This window comes from Lampris incognitus, chromosome 6 (genome assembly GCF_029633865.1).
Source record: "Lampris incognitus isolate fLamInc1 chromosome 6, fLamInc1.hap2, whole genome shotgun sequence".
In the NCBI taxonomy this organism is placed as follows: Eukaryota; Metazoa; Chordata; class Actinopteri; order Lampriformes; family Lampridae; genus Lampris; species Lampris incognitus.
The window spans coordinates 58,247,264-58,269,066 of record NC_079216.1 but is presented as its reverse complement, the minus strand read 5'-3'; the positions used below and the strand labels follow the sequence as shown (position 1 = coordinate 58,269,066).

General features: G+C 42.2%; 1 protein-coding gene across 1 annotated transcript in view; it reads left to right on the top strand.

The window, feature by feature from the left end:
- dhtkd1 (dehydrogenase E1 and transketolase domain containing 1) overlaps positions 1-21,803 on the top strand; it is a 44,120-nt gene that overhangs the window by 13,206 nt on the left and 9,111 nt on the right. The window contains exons 3-7 of the mRNA XM_056282685.1: positions 3,842-4,053; positions 5,164-5,358; positions 7,510-7,779; positions 14,786-14,957; positions 18,935-19,133. Coding sequence (XP_056138660.1) covers positions 3,842-4,053; positions 5,164-5,358; positions 7,510-7,779; positions 14,786-14,957; positions 18,935-19,133 — 1,048 coding nt within the window. The remainder of the gene's footprint in view (positions 1-3,841; positions 4,054-5,163; positions 5,359-7,509; positions 7,780-14,785; positions 14,958-18,934; positions 19,134-21,803) is intronic.

Genomic DNA, 21,803 nt, shown 5'->3' with positions numbered 1-21,803 from the left:
TAAGTCAGCACAGAAAACCATTGGCGCACAGCTACCTTCACTTGAGGACATATACAGATCCCGCTGCCTACGTTGGACCACAAACAAAATCAAGGACTCTTCTCACCCAGGCAACCACCTTCTCACTCTGCTGCCCTCTGGGAGGTGCTATAGGTCTTTCAAGACCCGTACTTCCAGACTTTTGAACAGTTTCTACCCAAGTGCCATTAAAGAACTGAACTGTGATAACAAACTCTAAGGTTACAATGATATTGTGAAACTGCAATCACACCTGTACATTTGGCATGTGCAAAAAAAAAATATAATGGATATTACACTTATTTTTACACTTATGCATACATTATTTGTTGATTGTGCTCAAATGTGTGTCTATTTGTATTTTATTTGTGTGTGTGTGTGTGTATGTATATATATATATATATATATATATATATATACACTGCTCAAAAAAATAAAGGGAACAAATAAGCAATGCAATGTAGCTCCAAGTCAATCACACTTTTGAGATATCAACCTGTCCAGTTAGGAAGCAACACTGATTTGTGAATTAATTTCACCCGTTGGTAAAGTGTCTAATTTCCACCAGGTGGAAATTAGACAATTTGCAAGACAATCCCTATAACAGGAATGGATTTGCAGGTGGTGGCCACAGACCATTTGCCTGTCCTCATCTTTTCTGGCCGATCTTTGGTTAGTTTTTCATTTTGCTAGTGCCCTCACCACTAGAGGTGGCATGAGGCGGTATCTGCAACCTACAGAAGTTGCTCAGATAGTGCAGCTCATCCAGGATGGCACATCAATGCATGCTGTGGCAAGAAGATTTGATGTGTCTCCCAGCACAGTGTCCAGAGCATGGAGGAGGTACCAGGAGACAGGCCAGTACACCAGGAGATGTGGAGGGGGCCGCAGGAGGACAACAACCCCGCAGCAGGACCTCTATCTGGTCCTTTGTGCAAGGAGGAACAGGAGGAGCACTGCCGGAGCCCTACAAAACGACCTTCAACAGGCCACTAATGTGCAGGTTTCTGCTCAAACAGTGAGAAACAGAATGCATGAGGATGGTATGAGGGCCCGACGTCCACAATTGGGGTCGTGCTCACAGCCCAACACCGTGCAGCCCGATTGACCTTTGCCAGAGAACATCTTGGTTGGCAGATTTGCCATTGGCGCCCTGTGCTCTTCACAGGTGAGAGCAGGTTCACACTGAACACATGTGACAGACGTGAGAGAGTCTGGAGACGCTGTGGAGAACGTTCTGCTGCCTGCAACATCCTCCAACATGACCGGTTTGGCGGTGGGTCGGTGATGGTCTGGGGAGGCATATCCTTGGAGGGCCGCACAGACCTCTACGTGCTAGCCAGAGGTACCATGACTGCCATTAGGTACCGGGATGAGATCCTCAGACCCATTGTCAGACCATATGCTGGTGCAGTGGGCCCTGGGTTCCTGCTCATGCAGGACAATGCTCGTCCTCATGTGGCCAGAGTGTGTCAGCAGTTCCTGTATGTCGAGAGCATTGATGCTATGGACTGGCCTGCACGTTCCCCAGACCTGAATCCAATCGAGCACCTCTGGGACATCATGTCTCGTACCATCCGCCAACGCGATGTCACACCACAGACTGTCCAGGAGTTGACCGATGCCCTGATCCAGGTCTGGGAGGAGATCCCTCAGGAGACCATCCGTCGTCTCATCAGGAGCATGCCCAGACGTTGTAGGGAGTGCATACAGGCACGTGGAGGCCACACACACTACTGAGCCTCATTTTGAATCGTCTTGAAGAATTTCCACAGAAGTTGGATCAGCCTATGTTCTCATTTTCCACTTTGATTTTGAGTATGATTCTGAATCCAGACCTTAATGGGCTAATGATTTTGATTTCCATTGATCATTCTTAGGTTATTTTGCTCAACACATTCCTCTGTCTAATAAATAAAGATTTTCAGCTGAAATATTTCATTCATCGAGGTCTATATTGTGTTTTTAGGTGTTCCCTTTATTTTTTTGAGCAGTGTATATATATATATATATATATATATATAATTTTTGTACCACTGGGGAGTTGCACTTAATTTCGCTGTGCAATGACAAATAAAGGCATTAATTCATTCATCATTCATTCATTCCAGCATTGTGTAGCACAATAACAACATGCTGCTTCACCGTGTTTTGTTTTGATGTGGTAATAGTTAGCAGACCATTCCCAGATGATCTGAGAGGTCGAGAAGGTTCATATGGTAAAAACAAGTCAGAGATGTGATTTGGTGCTAAAACATTGAGAGCTTTGTTGACAAACAACAGAAGTAAAATCAATTTTATTTGTGTAGCCCAGTATCACAAATTAAAAATTTTCCTCAGTGGGCTTTACAGCAATACAAAATCCTGCCTTTAGACCCTAACAAACCCTTTAGCGGGGAGAAAAAGTAGGAAGAAACCTCAGGGAGAGTAACAGAGGAGGGATTACTTCCCCAAAATGAACAGATGGATGTTTTATGTACAGCAGATAACTCAATTTACAGAATACAAATTGAAAGAGGAAAACGGAACTATAATGGATTTATAAGTTACATAAAGAACATGATGAGGAGGATCCCAAGCAACATCCAGATGCCACTGGAACAGCCTAGGATCTGAGCCACGTGACCACCCTCACCATGGAGACCTGGCAGGAGGACAGACTACACATAAAAAGAGGGGAGACTTACATCACACCATTTACATACACAGGAGATGAGACGAGAAAAGACGTTAGTCACATATCAGAACGAGAGAATGATACAACATTTAAACAGGATAACAAACCTGTGATGGCCTGGCGGCCTGTCCAGGGTGTCTCCCTGCCTGCCGCCCAATGACTGCTGGGATAGGCTCCAGCATCCTCGCGACCCTGACAGCAGATAAGTGGTTTGGATAATGGATGGATAGATGAATAAAGAAAGTGTTGAGGGGGACGCCAAGCAGCGTTCAGTTGGCGACCACCATCACCATGGATACCTGGCTGGAGGACAGACTACACATTAGGGATGCTCTGATCAGTTGGCCGCCATCATTATCAGCCGATTTTCCTTCTAAATAGTTTGATCGGAGCGCTCTATAAAGGCCGATCAGAAGAGCTGATCAGATGACGCAAGATACGTGAGACAATTCTCTGTGCGTGGCAAAAGAAGCTCGTTAAAATGGCTTCACGGGTCTGGCAATTCTACAAGGTGTCTGAAAAAGACAATAAAATCACGATATGCAGTGAAGCAGAAATCCTTCATGGTGAAACGCAACAACGACATTTTAATACCGCAAACTTCATTAGACATTTGAGAATTTGTCATGTCAAAGAATACGGCGAGTATGAAAGGCAAGCCAGCACAAAGTCAGTAAAGCGAGTTAACCCTTTAGCAACTCAGTCTTCCGTCACTCGGTTATCAGTTAGGGAGACATTTAAACAGCAGGAACCCTATAGCAGTGACAGTAAGAAGTCAAAAGAAATATCAGCCAAGATAATGGAATTAATTGGCCTTGATCAGCAGCCTCTTTCTGTAGGGGAAGATGAAGGGTTTCGACGACTTATTACCTACTTGGATCCACGCTATATCCTTCCAGCTTGTAAATATTTCATGGATGTATGCCTGCTGCAGTTATACCAAATAGTGTATACACATATTGATAACATTTTAAAGGACAATGTCACATCAATTAGTTTTACAAGGGACATCTGGAGTTCGAGTGCATATCCCATGTCCCTGTTAAGCTTAACGGCGCAATTTATTGATCAAAACTTCAAACAACACGGGACGTCCAGGTACCGTTAGGATCTAATCCATTGTCTACCAATGTTGCATGCTTCCAGGGCTACGACATTTTGGCAAGGCGGAAGCTTCCGTGGAAGAGGTGCTAGCCTACTTGGAGGACACTTACTGCGGCCACCTCTCAGTGGAGACCAGCCACCTGACCAGCCTAGAGGAGAGGGAATGGTTTGCCAGCCGCTTTGAGGAACTGAAGAAGGAGAAGTTCTCCACTAAGGAGCGGAGACAGCTGGCCCAGCTCATGTTGGAGTCCCAGGTAGGATCCCAGGGGGCTGAAAAGGTTGATTTTCATTCAGCACAGCCTAAGATTGATAAAAGAGGGGGCATTGTATCATTGAACATAATGGTATGACGCTGTATTTATCCTCAACACACACATATTTGTGTTCACGTATTTTGTATATACTGTTAATGCTTGTTTTTTTTCCTTCTCATGTACAATACATGTGTAAAGTTAAGAAATTAATTTTACAGGGCATCCGGGTAGTGTAGCGATCTATTTCGTTGCCTACCAACATGGGGGTCTCCAGGTCAAATCCCCATGTTACCTCCGGCTTGGTTGGGTGTCCCTACAGACACAATTGGCCATGTCTGCGGGTCGGAAGCCGGATGTGGTTATGTGTCCTGGTCGCTGCACTAGCGCCTCCTCTGGTTGATTGGGGCACCTGTTCGGGGGGGAGGGGGAATTGGGGGGAATACTATGATCCTCCCATGCGCTACGTCCCCCGGGTGAAGCAGCTGGCGACTCCACATGTATCAGAGGAGGCATGTGGTAGTCTGCAGCCCTCCCCGACTCGGCAGAGGGGGTGCAGCAGAGACCGAGATGGCTCGAAAGAGTGGGATAATTGGTCGGATACAGTTGGGGAGAAAAAGGGGAAAAAATCCTAAAAAATAAAATAAGATGAAGTGTTGTTGGGAAAATTGGATGGAGTACAAGCATTAAGGATATGTAATGGGGCTTTTAGAACAACATCTGTGACAGGATTGCTGGTAAAACTGAGGGGAAATGCCGTTGGAGTTAAGAACACAGCACATTATGATGATATATTGGCTCAAAAGAGTGGGGTAATTGGCCGGGTACAATTGGGGAGAAAAACAGAGAACCCCCCCCCCCCGCCAAAAAAAAGAAAAAAGAATTTTACGGTAAAATTTTTGTCTTATTTCCTTTGTTTCCAGTGAGCTCATAGACACATCTCATTGCCAGCAATAACCTTCTGTTGTACTTTTACTGTGTAATACTAATAGTAGTGATATTATATAAATAATGTTTGATTGATTGAGAATATGTCTCAGTAATTGTGAGGAACACCAACACGGCTGGTGGCATAGCATATCTAACCCGAACTTTCTTTCTTAAAAACTCCAGGAATTTGACCATTTCCTTGCCACCAAGTTTGCCACTGTGAAGCGCTACGGAGGAGAGGGAGCAGAGAGCATGATGGGATTTTTCTATGAGCTTTTCCACCAGTCTTCCCACAGCGGAGTGACTGACATTATCATCGGGATGCCCCACAGAGGCCGACTGAACCTCTTGACGGGGCTCCTCAAATTCCCACCAGAGGTCAGAGAGCAAAATCTCAATTATTTTTCCCCTCTTAGTCTGACTGTGTCCAAAACCAGATAAACTCTCTCCATAAGGAAATCACAGGTAGATATGGAAAGGTGAAAAAGTTCAACAAATGCAGTTCAAATCATACCAAGGAAGAAATGTAACACATACAGACATTACAGATGGTACAGAGTGATATTTAGTTTTTACTGTCGGCCAAGTAAGTTTGCACATACAAAGAATTTGACGAGGAGGAAGGCTCGCAAAAAAAGACCCGGGGGACATGACAACATATGCATGATGGAGAAAACTATGAAAATGAGACGTAGTTTGTCAAAAAAAAAAGAAAGAAAAGAAATTATATATATATAAAACTTCGTTAAAAGAAACACTCAGCGGTAGGAAAAGTGCCCAACAAACAAGGAGCAAAATAATTCAGTGATTCAAGTAAATTCTTTCTGAAACAGTACAAGCCTGTTTCATGCCATAAGCAATCATCAGCTGTCGAATCAGTGAATTATATATTAAGTGTGTGTATATAGTATATATATATATATAAAATCCAGTGAGTCAAGTAAATTCTTTATGAGACAGTACAAGCCTGTTTCATGCCATAAGCAATCATCAGTAAGCAATCGTCAATAATGCTACTCGGGAAAGAACATACCTTTTACTGCCTCGTCATGCACATCACGTGCACAACGTCCAATGGGGGAGGGAGAGGTGCGACGTTCAAAAATGCAAAAACATGATCGCTAACATTCCAATGGGGGTGGAGGGTGGGGTGGGGGGGTTGGTATTTGTCTATTGGCATGATTTATTTATAATTACAAAATAGGTGCTTATATCTATGTCTGCAACTGCTGGCCAATTCATTCCTGTTATTCAATATGGACATTTTTGGTTTGCAAATGATAAAATATTTTTCAGTTAGACATAGATTGCACATTTTACTACTGGTTGAATATGCTTTGTTCTTTGAGAGGATTTTCCAGGTGGTTGAATAATCCTCTCAAATCCTCCGGGTGCTCCAGTTTCCTCCCACCATCAAAAAGACATGCACGTTAGGGTTAATACTCCTGCCTGTGCCCCTGACCAAGGCAGTAGGAAAAAGAACTGGAGTTGGTCCCTGGTTGCTACACCACAGCTGCCAACTGTTCTTATACAATAGGATGGATTAAATGCAGAAAACAAATTTAATTGTACCCGAAAAACTGCACATTGACCAAATAAGTTGGCTGTCTTCTTCTTCTATATGCTTTTATATCAGAACATCAAAGAACAGATCCACAAAAACAGACAAGATTGGAGAGAGAGGCAGGAGAGAAAGATCTCATAGGATTTCATCTTCAATACCTTCATCTCCTAACGGAGGATTCTGAACCACCTAGGCAATATCCTACAGTTTCACTTTAATGCCTTAAGAGCTTCTAGTACTTTTTCCCAAGGGAGCTTTGTATAGACAGGATAACCTAGTGTCAATTAACTCATCCAATGACGGTCACAAGCAAGGTTTGTGTTAGTCCTCTGAGAAAGTGTTGAGAAAAGGGTTAGGCTTTCTGTATTACTACTTTATTTGAAGAAAAGTTAGATGGGGACAATGGGAAGCCTAATCTTTTTCTACTTCTTGTAATTCTTCTAATTTTTCTTTTAATTATTTTTCTTCTCCTAACTCTAATTCCAGTTCTGTTTTTCCTTCTAATTATTTTTCTAATTCTTCTTCTTATTCCCATTCAAATACTTTTATCTAATTCTTCTTCTGTTCTCTTCTAGCTCTAATTCTAATTCTGGTTTTTCTTCTAATAATTTTTCCAATTCTTCTGCTTATTCCCGTTCAGATTCTTTTATCTAATTCTTCTTCTTCAGCTCTCTTCTAACTCTTAATTCCACTTCTAGTGCTTCAAAATAGCCCCTTTCTTCCTTTTCTCCTGCATTTTTCCTCTAATTCCACTTCAAGTTCTTCTTCTAACTCTAAATCATATTCTAGTTCTTCTAATTTTCCCTCTTCTTCACATTCTTCCTATACTTCTTCTAATTTAGGTTTTAATTCTTCTTTTAATGCAAGATCTAATCATTTTAGTTATATTTCAAATTCTAATTCTTTTCATTCAAATTTTCTCCTTCTCTTCTTATTGTTCCTTCTCTTCTTCCTCTTCTCTACAGCTCATGTTTCGTAAAATGCGTGGCCTGAGTGAGTTCCCGGAGAACTCCCCCGCCATTGGTGATGTCCTCTCTCATCTGACCTCCTCGGTGGAGCTGGACTTTGGAGCTGGACAGCCTATCCATGTGACCATGCTGCCCAACCCATCCCACCTGGAGGCCATCAACCCCGTGACCCAGGGGAAGGCTCGGGCAAGGCAGCAGCTCAGACAGGAAGGAGACTACTCCCCCAACGTCACTGCCCAGCCAGGGGACAAAGTCATCTGTCTGCAGGTATCGGGTCAGAACCAGCATTTCACCTCATTTGGCCTGGCCGTCATGGAAATTAGGGGAATCGCATGTAGTCCTGTGCAATATGGAAAATATGGAGAATTTTGCATGGTATTGATATATATTACAATATCTGTATATACACTGATCAGTCAAAACATAAAAACCACTGATAGGTGAAGTGAATAACATTGATTGTCTCATTACTATGGCATCAGTCAAGGGGTGGGATATATTGGGCAGCAAGTGAAAAGCCAGTTCTTTAAGTTGTGTTGTAAGCAGGAAAAAAAGGACAAGTGTAAGGATATGGGCAACTTTGTCAAAGGCCAAATTGTGATGGCTAGACAACTGGGTCAGAGCATCTCCAAGATGGCTAGTCTTATGTTCCCGGTATGTAGTGGTCAGTACCTACCAAAATTGGTCCAAGGAAGAACAACCGGTGAATCGGTGACAGGGTCATGGGCACCCAAGTCTCATTGATGCATGTGGGGAGCGAAGGCTAGCCTGTCTGGTCCGATCTCACAGAAGAGCTACTGTAGCTCAAACTGCTAAAAAAGTTAATGCTGGCTCTGATAGACAGGTGTCAGAACACACAGTGCATCACAACTTGCTGCATAGCTGCAGTCCCCATGCTGACTGACCCCTGTTCATCATTGAAAGCGCATACAATGGGCATATCAGCATCAGAACTGGACCATGGAGCAATGGAAGAAGGTGGCCTGGTCTCATGAATCACGTTTTCTTTTAAATCATGTGGACAGCCAGGTACGTGTTCATTGTTAACCTGGGGAAGAGATAGCACCAGGATGCACTATAGGAAGAAGGCAAGCTGGTGGAGGCTGTATGATACTCTGGACAATGTTCTGCTGGAAAACCTTGGGTCCTGGCATCCACGTGGATGTTACTTATTCCACGTGGCCTCTTTCAGAGGGATAATACACCCTGCCACACTGCAAAAATTGTTCAGGAATGGTTTGAGGAACTTGACTAAGAGTTCAAGGTGTTGCTTTGGCCTCGAAATTCCCCAAATCTCCATCTGATAGAGCATCTGTGGGATGTGCTGGAAAAACAAGTCCGATCCATGGAGGCCCCACCTCCAAACTTACAGGACCTAAAGGATCTGCTCCTAAAGTTTTGGTGCCAGGTACCAGAGGACACCTTCAGAAGTCTTGTGGAGTCCATGCCTTGACGGGTCAGACCTGTTTTGGTGACACAACGGAGACCTACATAATATTAGGCAGGTGGTTTTAATGTTTTGGCTGATTGATGTTTAATATGCAAAAACACCATGTTTAAGAATCCAGCTGAGGTTCATCACATTGAACTGTTTTTTATTGTAAAGTGTAATGTCACACCAAAAGTTGTTTTCAAATAATGCTCCTGCACATATTTCAGATTTCATTTTGTCAGAAATTTTAGGTAATACATTGTTTTTATGATTAATTTTGACAACAAAATTGTGTGTTATGATGTGACAATATCCAGATTTCAACCTAATACAATACCATTGAAAGACAATAAACAATAATGTTGAGTTATTGCCCAGCCCTAATCACATTTTAATGCACAATAGCATGTAGAGCACCTGAGTCACTCTGGTGGGCGTTGACAATTGCAGTTATACTGGTAAATGTCCACGCCACATTATATTCTTCAAACAAAGACCTGTTCAGAATGTCAGAGAGCATCAAATAGCTGTAGAATCTCCCTTCTCAAAGCTGGATTGGTGCACTATGTGTACAAAAATGTAACTCTAATAGCTGGTATTGCAAAATCTACGGCCTCTTTCCACAGCAATTGGACCACTTATTTGGGTGTGAAAATGGGCAGGCTTTTAAGGGGTCTGCAAGTTCTGTTCTGTTCATTCCTCAAACAACTGCTACTGCCACCATGTAGACAGCTCACTGCTCACCATAGAATAACTTTGAAGAAAAACTCTACAGCAGTGTTTGCTCATCTACATTTATTTGGCTCTTTGGATGAAGATTGTGAAGACAATTCATTAGATCACTAAGCTCAGATTAAACAACTCCTCACCCTGCCTGTGAGTTTGGTTAATTCAGATAGGTTTATGATATGACTTGGTATCCAGAATCAGAATCATATTTATTGCCATTGTTTAAGAACATACAAGGAATTTGACTTGGTATGTTGGTGCAGGAGGGAAACAACACTGTGGTAAATTACATACCTGTGGAGGCATGGAGGTGTTTAAGAGAGATGGCAGTGGCGTTTTTAACTAGATTGTTTAACACAATCTTGGAAAGTGAGAGGATGCCAGAAGAGTGGTGAAGAAGCATACTGGCACCAATTTTCAAGAATGGGGGTGATGTGCAGAGCTGTAGTAACTACAGAGGTATAAAGTTGATCAGCCAAATCGTGATGATATGGGAAAGAGTAATGGAAACAAAGTTAAAGAGAGACTGACATGCCCTTTCTGAACACATTTTTTAACATTGGGAGTTTGAATCATAACCGAAAATGGGTGTGGTTTTATGAATTCAAAGCTGTTGGCTACTGTCTTCCTGGGTGGGTGGGGCTCGGTACCGCTCGTCACTTGTTATTTACAAAAAATGTCGGAGAGCGAGAGGGAGATCCTCTGCAAGGATTACAGTTTCGAGGAGGAGGAGTCGGTGATACAAATAACTGTTAGATAGATAGATGATAGATATTTAGATAAATAGATAGATAGACAGATAGATATATAGATAGATAGATAGATAGATAGATAGATAGATAGATAGATAGATAGATAGATAGATAGATAGCAATATGTTGTAGCAAGATCAATAATAAAGTCTCAGCAGAATAGCACAAACTCAAGACACGTAGCTAGCAGGAGGGGGTGAAAGAACGGCTTCTCCGTGGTTTTACGGCATCCCGCTATGGACACACCCTATATGCAAATTGACGGGTGTCTACGTATCCACTGGCACAATTTGTCATTGGACACCATCTACAGTCAATCACAGATCTCTCTCGAGTGGCCACGGATGTGCTGTTTTGGCCACTGAATTTCTCCATGGTCACATTCCAACTCGGAACATAGCCTATCAATAGGAATTTTCCGATTTTGATGTCAGTATCACTTTAAGAGGAGAGGTGATGATTAGCAAGCAGCAGTATGGTTTCATGCCACGAGGGAGCACTACAGATGCAATGTTTGTTTTGAGAATGTTGGAGAAGTCAGAAGGAGTTACATTGTGTCGTTGTGGATTTAGAGAAAGCATATGACAGGGTGCTGAGAGGAAGTGTGGTATTGTATGAGGAAGTTGGGAGTGGCAGAGAAATATGTAAGAGTGGTCCAGGATATATATGAGGGCAGTCTGACAGTGGTGAGGCGTGCAGTAGGAATGACAGATGGGTTCAAGGTTGAGGTGGGATTACATCAAGGATCGGCTCTGAGCCCTCTCTTGTTTGCAGTAGTGATGGACAGGTTGACGGGCAAGATCAGGCAGGAGTCTCCGTGGACTATGATGTTTGCTGATGGCATTGTGATCTGTAGCGAGAGAAGGGATCAGATTGAGGAGAGCCTGGAGAAGTGGAGGTATGCACTGAAGAGAAGAGGAATGAAAGTATGTAGGAGCAAGATGGAATACATATGCGTGAACAAGAGGGAGGACAGCGGAATGGTGAAGATGCAAGGAGTAGAAGTGACTAAGGTGGAGGAAGTTAAATACTTGGGGTCACCTGTCCAACGTAATGGGGAGTGCGGAAGAGAGATGAAGAAGAGAGTGCAGGCAGGGTGACGTGGATAGAGAAGAGTGTCAGGAAGGATTTGTGACAGAAGGGTACCAGCAAGAGTTAAAGGGAAGGTTTACAAGATAGTGAGACCAGCTACGTTGTATGGTTTGGAGGCAGTGGCACTGACGAAAAGACAGGAGGCAGCATTGAAGATGCTAAGATTTTCATTGGGAGTGACGAAGAAGGACAGGATTAGGAACGAGTATATTAGAGGGTCAGCTCAGGTTGGACGGTTTGGAGACAAAGCAAGAGAGGAAAGATTGAGATGGTTTGAACATGTGCGGAGAGATGCTGGGTATATTGGGAGAAGGATGCAGAATATGGAGCCGCCAGGCAAGAGGAAAAGAGGAAGACCAAAGAGGAGGTTTATGGATGTAATGAGGGAGGACATGCAGGTGGCTGGTGTGACAGAGGAAGATGCAGAGGGCAGGAAGAGATGGAAACGGATGATCCGCTGTGGCGACCCCTAACGGGAGCAGCCGAAAGTAGTAGTAGTAGTATGGCAAAAGTTAAAAGAATAATAAAATATATATATATATATATATATATATATACAAGACAAAATAAAAATAAATAAAAATTGGTGAAATAAGGCGTAGTAATGTAGAAACACTGGGAACATGGCAAGTACTCTGTTTACAAAATAATATGGAAAGTACTCTATTTACAAAATGTTACATAAATGAAACTTTTCAAGTATGAATTTATTTACGGAATGAGAAGTTGTTGTAGAATAAGAGTTATTTACAGGGTAGCGCGGGCTTATGCAAAGTGTCTACAGGGCACAGTAGGACAGATATATTGCGATTTGTTTGTGCATGTGAGATAGATATATTGTGATTTGTTTGTGCATGTGAGATAGATATATTGTGATTTGTTTGTGCATGTGAGTGTGTATGTCTATTAATGTAGGTGTGTATGTCATGTCATGGTAGGAAGAGAGGGTCAAAGGTAGGGGGACAGTGTCAGTATCTGTGGGTGTCTGGGAGCTTGCTGGAAAGGCCTATTTGCTGTGGGGAAGAAGCTGTTCTGCCAGAGGGGAGTGTTTTGAAGAGACAGGTCCTGGAGGGATGGCAGGTTGCAGCCAATCACCCTCTCAGCAGAAAGCAAAAATCAGACATTCATTCATTCATTCATCTTCAGCCACTTCTCCGGGGTCGGGTCGTGTTGGCAGCAAGCTAAGTAGGGCACTCCAGACGTCCCTCTCCCCAGCTATGCCCTCCAGCTCCTCCTGGGGGATCCCAAGGCGTTCCCAGGCCAGATTGGACATGTAGTCCCTCCAGCAAGTTCTGGGTTTACCCCGGGGTCTCCTCCCAGTTGGCCGTGCCCGGTAAACCTCCAAAGGAAAGCGCCCAGGAGGCGTCCTAATCAGATGCCTGAACCACCTCAACTGGCTCCTTCCGATCTGAAGAAGCAGCAGCTCTACTCGGATGTCTGAGCTCCTCACCCTATCTCTAAGGCTGAGCCCAATGGAGGAAACTAATTTCAGCCGCTTGTACCCACGATCTCACCCTTTCGGTCACTACCCAAAGCTCATGACCATAGGTGAGGGTTGGAATGAAGATTGACTGGTAAATTGAGCGCTTTGTCTTCCGGCTCAGCTTCCTCTTCACCACAACGGTCCGGTACAACGTCCGCATTACTGCTGATGCTGCACCAATCCGCTTGTCAATCTCCCGCTCCATCCCTACTCTCACTCGTGAACAAGACCCCGAGATACTTGAACTCCTTCACTTGAGGCAACAGCTCATCCCCAACCCGGAGGGAGCAATCCACCACGAAAAATTGGACAAACGTACAGAAATAAAACATCGCAGTTGTGATCCACTCTTTGAAAAACAGTTTGCAAAATAAATTTTACAAAGTTCTGGCCTAACAGCGCATTCGATTTGAGGATTTTCGGCTGTTAGGCCAATATCATGCAGTTCCGCAAAGGCTTCAATCAAGAATTATGTCCAAGCTTTAGATAGAAAAACCAAGGAGAGATATATGGAAAAACTCGCACTTATCGATATGTTAGACCAATATGTTAACAAATATACAAAACAAAAGCAGTTTCTCTCCCTCTTGTACTAATTATATTCAAACCGTGTGATTTTAAAATTTAGCTTATAACTGCTGATGATGGTTGACACACAATTGAAAAATGTTCGATGAAATTGAAATGTCTTTATTTTTAAATTCTTTTGGGTTTTTTTTAATATATATATTAACAGTTTTATACATTGAATGATATATAACTTGAAAGTTGTATCAGTCTGAAGGAACTACTGAGTCACACACATTTGTCAACGCACAAGAAACCAAGGCAATTTTATCCACCGTTATCATACCAGCACTATCCTTATTACGGGGTAGTCTGTTGGTAAAATTCCTTGTAAAATTCTAAATTTTCTCCGTACTAGGCCAATGACATGCTTCACATGGATGCAGACAGATGGAATTTTTCTTGTTGCCTCAATTTCTAAAGGACCATGCTGCTTTTTCCCTTTTTTAAAAGCAGGCATCTTAACTTCTGCATGATACTAATTTTTCATCTATTAGATCTTCCCGACTTATCCTCGATATCCATTTTCTTCTTCTTTCCTCTGACAACCTTCGAGTTGCTTCCCCTTGATGGCTAATTATCTTTGGAAATCAAAAGTAGGACTTGTTCCGCTCTCTGTCAGCTCGATTGGAACAACCAAAAACAACGCAGAAATTAACCATTGTAAAATATCGAGCCACAATAGCTGTTCTATAGGAATCAAACCTTGAAACAAATTCTGTCCACTCTGACTGTTTAGAAAGCCTTTAACATCGCACAGTGAGAGCAACACAGTATCCTGTAGATTAGAGCCATTGTCCTCCAACATGGCGGATGTGTTGCCGTCATGTGATATGTGACATAATATGAGAATAACCCATACAGGGAGAAGAGTAGAGGAGAAAGGACACAGCCTTGAGGGGAATCGGGAGTCAGAGACACATTTCCCCTGCTTCACGAGCTACTTCCTGTCAGATAGGAAGTCGGTGATCCACCTGCAGACAATCCAAAAGTGTCCATAAAAAGTCCATATCCAAAGTGTCAATACAAAGTATCATATGAACCAATTTGATTGATGTGTGCTGAGCTTTTTAGTATAAGTATTTGATCAGAAGAACATTACAGAGGAAAGACCTTAGACTAAACCCTAGCTAAAAGTAGTATACAAAAATATCGAAATTCTAACTGTATGAAAAGGTTTTGTCTGAGTTGACATACATTTTTCCCCTCTATCCACAGGTCCATGGCGATGGCTCATTTACTGGCCAAGGAATTGTTCCAGAGACCTTTACCCTTGCAAACCTCCCCCACTACAGAGTCGGTGGGAGCATCCACCTCATTGTAAACAATCAAGTGGGTTATACCACTCCATCTGAGAGGGGGAGATCCTCCTTGTACTGTAGTGATGTTGGTGAGTGAAATTTACTTATCTATCATATGAGTACACATCAGGAATGGGTAAATGTACAATTGAATGTAAAATCACAAATGCTGCAAATAAATTTATCACCAAGTTATACTGAAGTCAAGAAATGTATGTGATTAAAATATATAAAACACATTTTCATAAAAATTACAAATACAAAAACACATTAACTGGTAAATTTCTAAATTCCTTCAAATTTCTGTACTTAATTGTCAAAACTATAAATGTCTTTGCATTCGGTATCCATTGCTGTGCCATGGCGTAAATGAAGTGCATGGAATCAGAATTTGTTAATTTCTGTTCAAGGAAACGGAAATCTTATCTATTTTATATAGCGTTGTTATTTAAGTATTTTGGAATCTCAAAAGTATGTTGTACAAACATCTTATAGTTCTCACTCGAACCAAATACATATTACAGATCTCAAAACTAATTGAACGCAAATTTCACAGGCATACAATCTTAACGTTGTCTGTCACTGGCCAAAAAAAATTAATTCAGTCACTATTTAAACAAAAATAAAAACCTCACAGTTGAAGTGTGTCTTAGAAATGGGTTGGGCTTCCTGGAAGTGTGCTAAATTGGTTCAAATCTTGCATACAAGATAGGGACTACTTTGTTTCAATTGGCTGCTATGTACTATCTGAGTACAAGAAAATGACTTGTGAGGTCCCCCCAAAGGTCAATCCTCAGGCCAGTACTATTTAACCTGTATATGTGCCCATAATAATAATAATAATTATTATTATTATTATTATTATTAATAATGATAATAATAATAATAACATCTATGCCAAACGAGTGAAGCAGAAGGTAAAACACCATGGCAAGCGACAACTGCAAAAAACCTGGGAGGACAAAGCAATGCACAGAAAGTACCCAAAAAGAATGAAAGACGCTGACGTGGGCCAACAAAAGACACACGAGTGGCTGAGGAGCACCGGATTGAAAGCAGAGACGGAGGGCCTGATAATCGCTGCACAAGACCAGAGCCTGGCAACCAGATCCTATCACAATCACATCATCAAAGATGGAACAGACCCAAAATGCAGAATCTGTGGACTGTACAAAGAAGCCATCGACCACATTGTCTCAGGCTGCCAGGAACTACCAAAGACCAAGTACATATACTGGCACAACAAGGCAGCAACCTACCTGCACTGGAAGATCTGCAGGAGTTACAAGATCAAGACGACTAAGAAGTGGTACGAACATCAGCCAAAAACGGTCACTGAGAACGATGATGTCGCCATCCTCTGGGACATGTCCATCCACACTGACAGAGAAATAAAAACCAACACGCCCGACATCGTTATCAAAAACAGGAAGGTAAAGAAGTGCATGCTCATCGACATTGTAATATCATCCAAAAAAAATACCTCAGTGAAAGTCACAGAGAAGCTGACCAAGTACAAAGACCGAATGTGGAGAATGAAGACCGAGGAGGAGCATGTAAATGATAAACAAGAGAGGACCAAGTACAGAACCCTGGGGGGGACGCCTTGGGACAGAGGAGCGGTGAAGCTGGTGCAGTTGTTGATGCTAATGAACTGTTGTCTGTTTGTGAGATATGGCTTTAGCCAGGACAAGATGGCACTGGGGATGTTGAGGGAGGGTTCAAGGCGGGAGAGAAGAATGGTGTGGTTGATGGTGTCGGAAGCTGCAGTGAGGTCGAGGAGGATGAGAATGCTGAGGTGGCCAGAGTGAGGAGAGGAGGAGGCTGTTAGTGACTTAAAGGAGGGCAGTTTCTGTGTTGTGCTGTGAGCAGAAACTAGATTGAAATGCTTTGAACAGGTCGTTGGCGATGAGGTGAGCTTTGAGTTGGGAGGTTGACAATACGTTACAGTATTTTGGACAGAAAGGGGAGATTGGAGATGAGCCTGAAATTGCTCATGATATCAGGGTTGAGTCCAGTTCTTTTGAGGATGGGGGTGACAGAGCCAGTTTAAGTGTCTAGGGGACTGAACCAGAGCTGAAGGAGAGGTTAATGATTTCTGTGATGAGTGAGGAGATAGCTGGAAGACAGTCCTTAACAAGATTGGATGGGATCCAGAAAAGAAGTGGAGCTTCTCATTCCTATTTGTAAGTCTGGACAGCTCCATTGGGGACACGGGAGAACTTTGACCGGGGCTGAGTATTAAGGGGGGCGCAGTCGGGTTGCTGTAGATGGTGTCAATTTTAGTTTGGAAAAATGAAAGGAAAGAGTTACACTTGTTAATTGTGAAGGAATTGGAGGTATTGTCACTGGGTTTGAGAAGTTTATTGTGGAAAAGAGAGCCTTGGGGTAGGTGGAGCCAGGGTGTATGAGGTCTGAGCAGTAGGTGGACTGAGCTGTGATGAGAGCGTCTTTGTATTGTTGAAGGTAGTCTGTGTAGGCTTGGAGATCCACTGTTATACTAGTTTTCTTGCAGTCTTTTGAGCTGGCGCCTATGGGATTTCATTTGATGGGAGTTCAGGAGTATGACAGGGAGCAGAATGTGTGAATGAGACTATTTTGGTTTCAATGGGAGCCAGCTGATCAAGACAGGAGGAAGGTGTGTCATGATAATAATTGACAAGATTGGAGGGATTATCACAGCAGGGGAGGGAAGGCAGACATTTTACTGGCAAAGGAGGCAGAAAGAGCTGAGGGGGAGATAGATTTGAGATTTCTGAAGGATATTATGCATTTGACTTTTGGGATGGGGATAAGGATGTCAACGTCCATGGTGATTGCCAGGTGGTCAGAGATATTGAGGTTGAGACAGGAGAGTTGATGTATTGTGCAACCAGTGGAGCAGACCAAATCCAGGATGTGACCACAACTGTGAGCAGGGAAGTTGACATATGTGAAGTTGAAGCATTGTAGGAGTTCCAGGAATTCTATGGCAGATTTATAATCAGTGTCATCAATGTGGATATGAAAATCACCCAGGAGGAGGTCAAAATCTGTGACACAGCAAAGTCTCCTTACTCTAGTTCTCGGATCCTTTTCCTGGCTTCCAGTAAATCACAAATACGATTTTTAAATACTGTTCCTTGTTTCAATTTCTTAATGGTTTAGAACCAAAATACATCACTGACCTGCTGTTTTGTTTTGTTTTTTTACTTTTTATTTAATTATTTTTCAGCAATCACAATAAAAAAGCAAGATTGATGACACATCTACAACAAAGTAAATGTAAACAAAAATATAAAAAACCAGCCCCGTCAGATCCGACTATGGCAGGACTCGATGAAGCAGCAATAATTGGCAACGCTGTCTTCGGGAGGGGGGCGAAGTCGGCTTGTGTTCGTCACATGAATGCGTCTCTGTGTGTGTCGGAAAAAGCAGTGGTTCGGCCTGGATTCGCCTTGTCACGGAAGTGGCAAGGCGTCTCCTTCGAGACTGCCGGCCGAAGAGATGCAGTTGGCGAACGCATGCAGTACGAGGGTAGGTGTTTGAACTAAAATAGGGATTGATTGGCCACTAAATTGGGAGAAAAAGGGAAAAATCAGAAATAAATGTAAATATATATATATATAAAACAGAAAAAGGAGGGGTACTACTCTCAATGTACAGCCTTTGGTCCAGGCTATTCATACCGGCTGGGAACTTGACCCATCTGTTCTTTTTTATATCATCCATTTTCCCCAGTGCTGTTCATGGGTCCGTGCTTTAATCCTTAGGTAATGACTGACCTGCTTTTAGAGTATGAACCTTCCAGACCTCTCAGGTCATCTAAGGCTGTTCTGCATAAGCTCATTTAAATCCAGGTTAAAAACTTTGATGTTCACCACTGTATTTCACTAAATAATCACCCCTATTATCCTTTAATTTCTTTCTTATTTTCTTATCTTATTCTTTTAATATTCCTCATTATTCATCTTTTTATCTGAATTTCTTTTTTAATGTCTTTTTATGCCCTTATGTAAAGCACTATGAATTGCCTTTTTGTATGAAATGTGCTTTATAAATTAACTTGCCTTGACTTGTCTCCCAGGTAAGATGGTGGGCTGTGCGGTGATCCATGTTAATGGTGATGATGCAGAAGAAGTGTTGCGAGCCACACGGCTGGCCGTAGAGTACCAGCGGCACTTCAGGAAAGACATCGTTTTAGACCTGATTTGCTACCGCCAGTGGGGCCACAATGAGCTGGACGAACCCTTTTTCACCAACCCGGCCATGTACAAGATCATCCGGTCTGTTCACTTTATTGGGTTTGCATTGTATCTCAGCACACCATCAGCATTACATCAGAAGTTATAATATGCAGCATATTTAACCTCAAGAGGGGTTGTGTAGAATTTTTTTCTTCATGTTCAGTGACAGACGAGTTATTTTAATGTCTGTAGAGTTGAAGATGAGCCAGGCGTAAGGAGCAGAAATTTGGCAAAAGCTACATTTTTATCAAGCAATTTTTCTGCTGATATTGGGGGGGAAAAGATCCCACTAAATATTTTACAAATACAACGTTTTTACACTCACATGTGGTGTAAAAGTTTACCTGTTCATAAAGAAATCATGCTGTATAGTGTTATGAAAACTTTGGAATTTCTCCAACAGAAAGTAGATACTGTCAGCCTTCTCCATTTTTCTTATCTTTTTTGATGAATTTTTCCTACGCAAGTCAATTTTATTTGTATAGCCCAATATCACAAATTTGCCTCAGTGGGCTTTACAGCAATACAACATCCTGTCCTTAGACCCTTGCATCTGATAAGGAACTACTCCCTAAAAAAACTATTTAACAGGGAGAAAAAGTAAGAAGAAACCCCAGGGAGAGCAACAGAGGAGTGATCTCTCTCCCAAGGTGGACAGATGTGCAATGGATGTTGTGTGTACAGAATAAAACACAATTTACAAAATAAAACATTGAAAGCGGATAACAGAATTATAATGGAATTATAAGATATATGAAAAATATGATGTGGAGGATGCCAAGCAGTGTCCAGATGCCACTGTAATAGCCTAGGACCTGAGCCACGTGACCACCATCAGCATGTTGACCTGGCAGGAGAACAGACTACACATGCACACAGGGGAGACTTATGTCACACCATTCACATGCATAGGAGAAGAGACAAGAAAAAAACATTAGTCACACATCGGAGAGAGAGAAGGATATAATATTGAAATAGTAAAACAAAATTATATGGATTTATAAGATAGAATGTGATGAGGAGGATGCCAAGCAGCGTCCAGGTGGCGACCACCAGCACCATGGAGACCTGGGGAGGAGGACAGACTACACGTGCATATGGGAGAGACTCACATCACACCATTCACATACACAGGAGCGAGAGAAAGGAGAAGACATCATTCAGAGAAAGAAAAGAGATGTGAGAGAAGAGAACAGTTTGCAATACTCTATAATCTCGTTGGCAAAACAGTACTTGGTAGATTTATCGAGACAGAAACCAACCCGCCATGCAGCACAGGTCATGAAGTACTCAGTTTAAAGGCAACTAATTGTAAGTTAAGGGAAAAAGATGAGTTTTAAGTTTGGATTTAAAGGACTCAGCAGACTGATTGTCTGACGGCAGCTGGCAGGTTATTCCACAAGAACGGGGCCCGATAGGAAAAGGCGCTGCACCAGCTGACTTCTTTTTCACTTTGGGTACACACAGGAGCCCTGTATTTTGGGAGCAGAGATCTTGAGATGGAATGTATGGTTTAAGGAGAATAGACGGGTATGATGGGGCAAGCCCATTTAGGATTTTATCAGTCAGCAGAAGCAGCTTGAAGTCTGATCTAATATGGATAGGAAGCCAATAAAGGAAGGCAAGAATTGGTGTAATATGGTCACATTTTCTAGTTTTAGTTAGGATTCTAGCTGCAGCATTTTGAACCATTTGAAAACTTTTAGTACTAGAATGTGACAGACCTGAAAACAGAACATTAGAGTAATCAAGTCTGGATGAAACAAATGCATGTATTAGTGTCTGCATCAGCCATGGACAGGAAAGACCAAAATTTAGCTGTGTTAGGTAAGTGAAAAAAGGCAGTTTTGGTGATTTCTTTAATGTGCTTATCAAAGGGAAGGCTGGGATCAAATGTAACACCACGGTTTTTGGCTGCCACACTTTGTGAAACCACAAAGTTGTTGATTTTTACTTGATCAAATTTTGGTGTCTGTGTCTAACAGGGCTAATGACTAGCATCTCGGGTTTTATCTGAATTTAAAAGCAGGAAATTTAGTGACATCCAATTTTTCACAGCAGCTAAGCAGACCTCTAAACTAGTCATTTGCGTAAGATCGTCAGCTGTTAAAGGCACATACAGTGGAGTATCATCCCCATAGCTATGGAAATTTATTCCATGACTGTGTATAATTTGGCCAAGAGGTGAAATTTAAAGAGAGAAGAGTAGAGGGCGAAGAGCCGAGCCCTGAGGTATGCCATATTTAACGTCAGAGAATTTCGATGTAATATTATTATAGCAGACACACTGTGTTCTTCCGGAAAAGGACTCAATCTGAGAGAGTTAAACCAGAGACACCAAAATTAAATTTTAATCTTTCTAATAGTATACAGTGATTAATTGTGTCAAAGGCTGCTTACTCTGAGGTCGAGTAGTAGAAGCACAGCAGTGGAATCAGAGTCCATAGCAAGTAGAAGATTGTTCACCACTCTGGTCAGAGCAGTTTAAGTGGCGTGACGGGCCCTGAAAGCCAATTGAAAAGGTTCAAATAGATAGTTTTTTTCTATATGAGTCGAAAGTTGGTGACACACAACTCTCTAGTACTTTAGATAAGAATGGAAGATTAGAGATTGGTTGATAGTTATTAAGAGATCCTGGATTGAGGAGTGGTTTCTTAAGTAGAGGTGTAACCACAGCTGTCTTAAAACTGCTGGGAACAGTGACAGTAT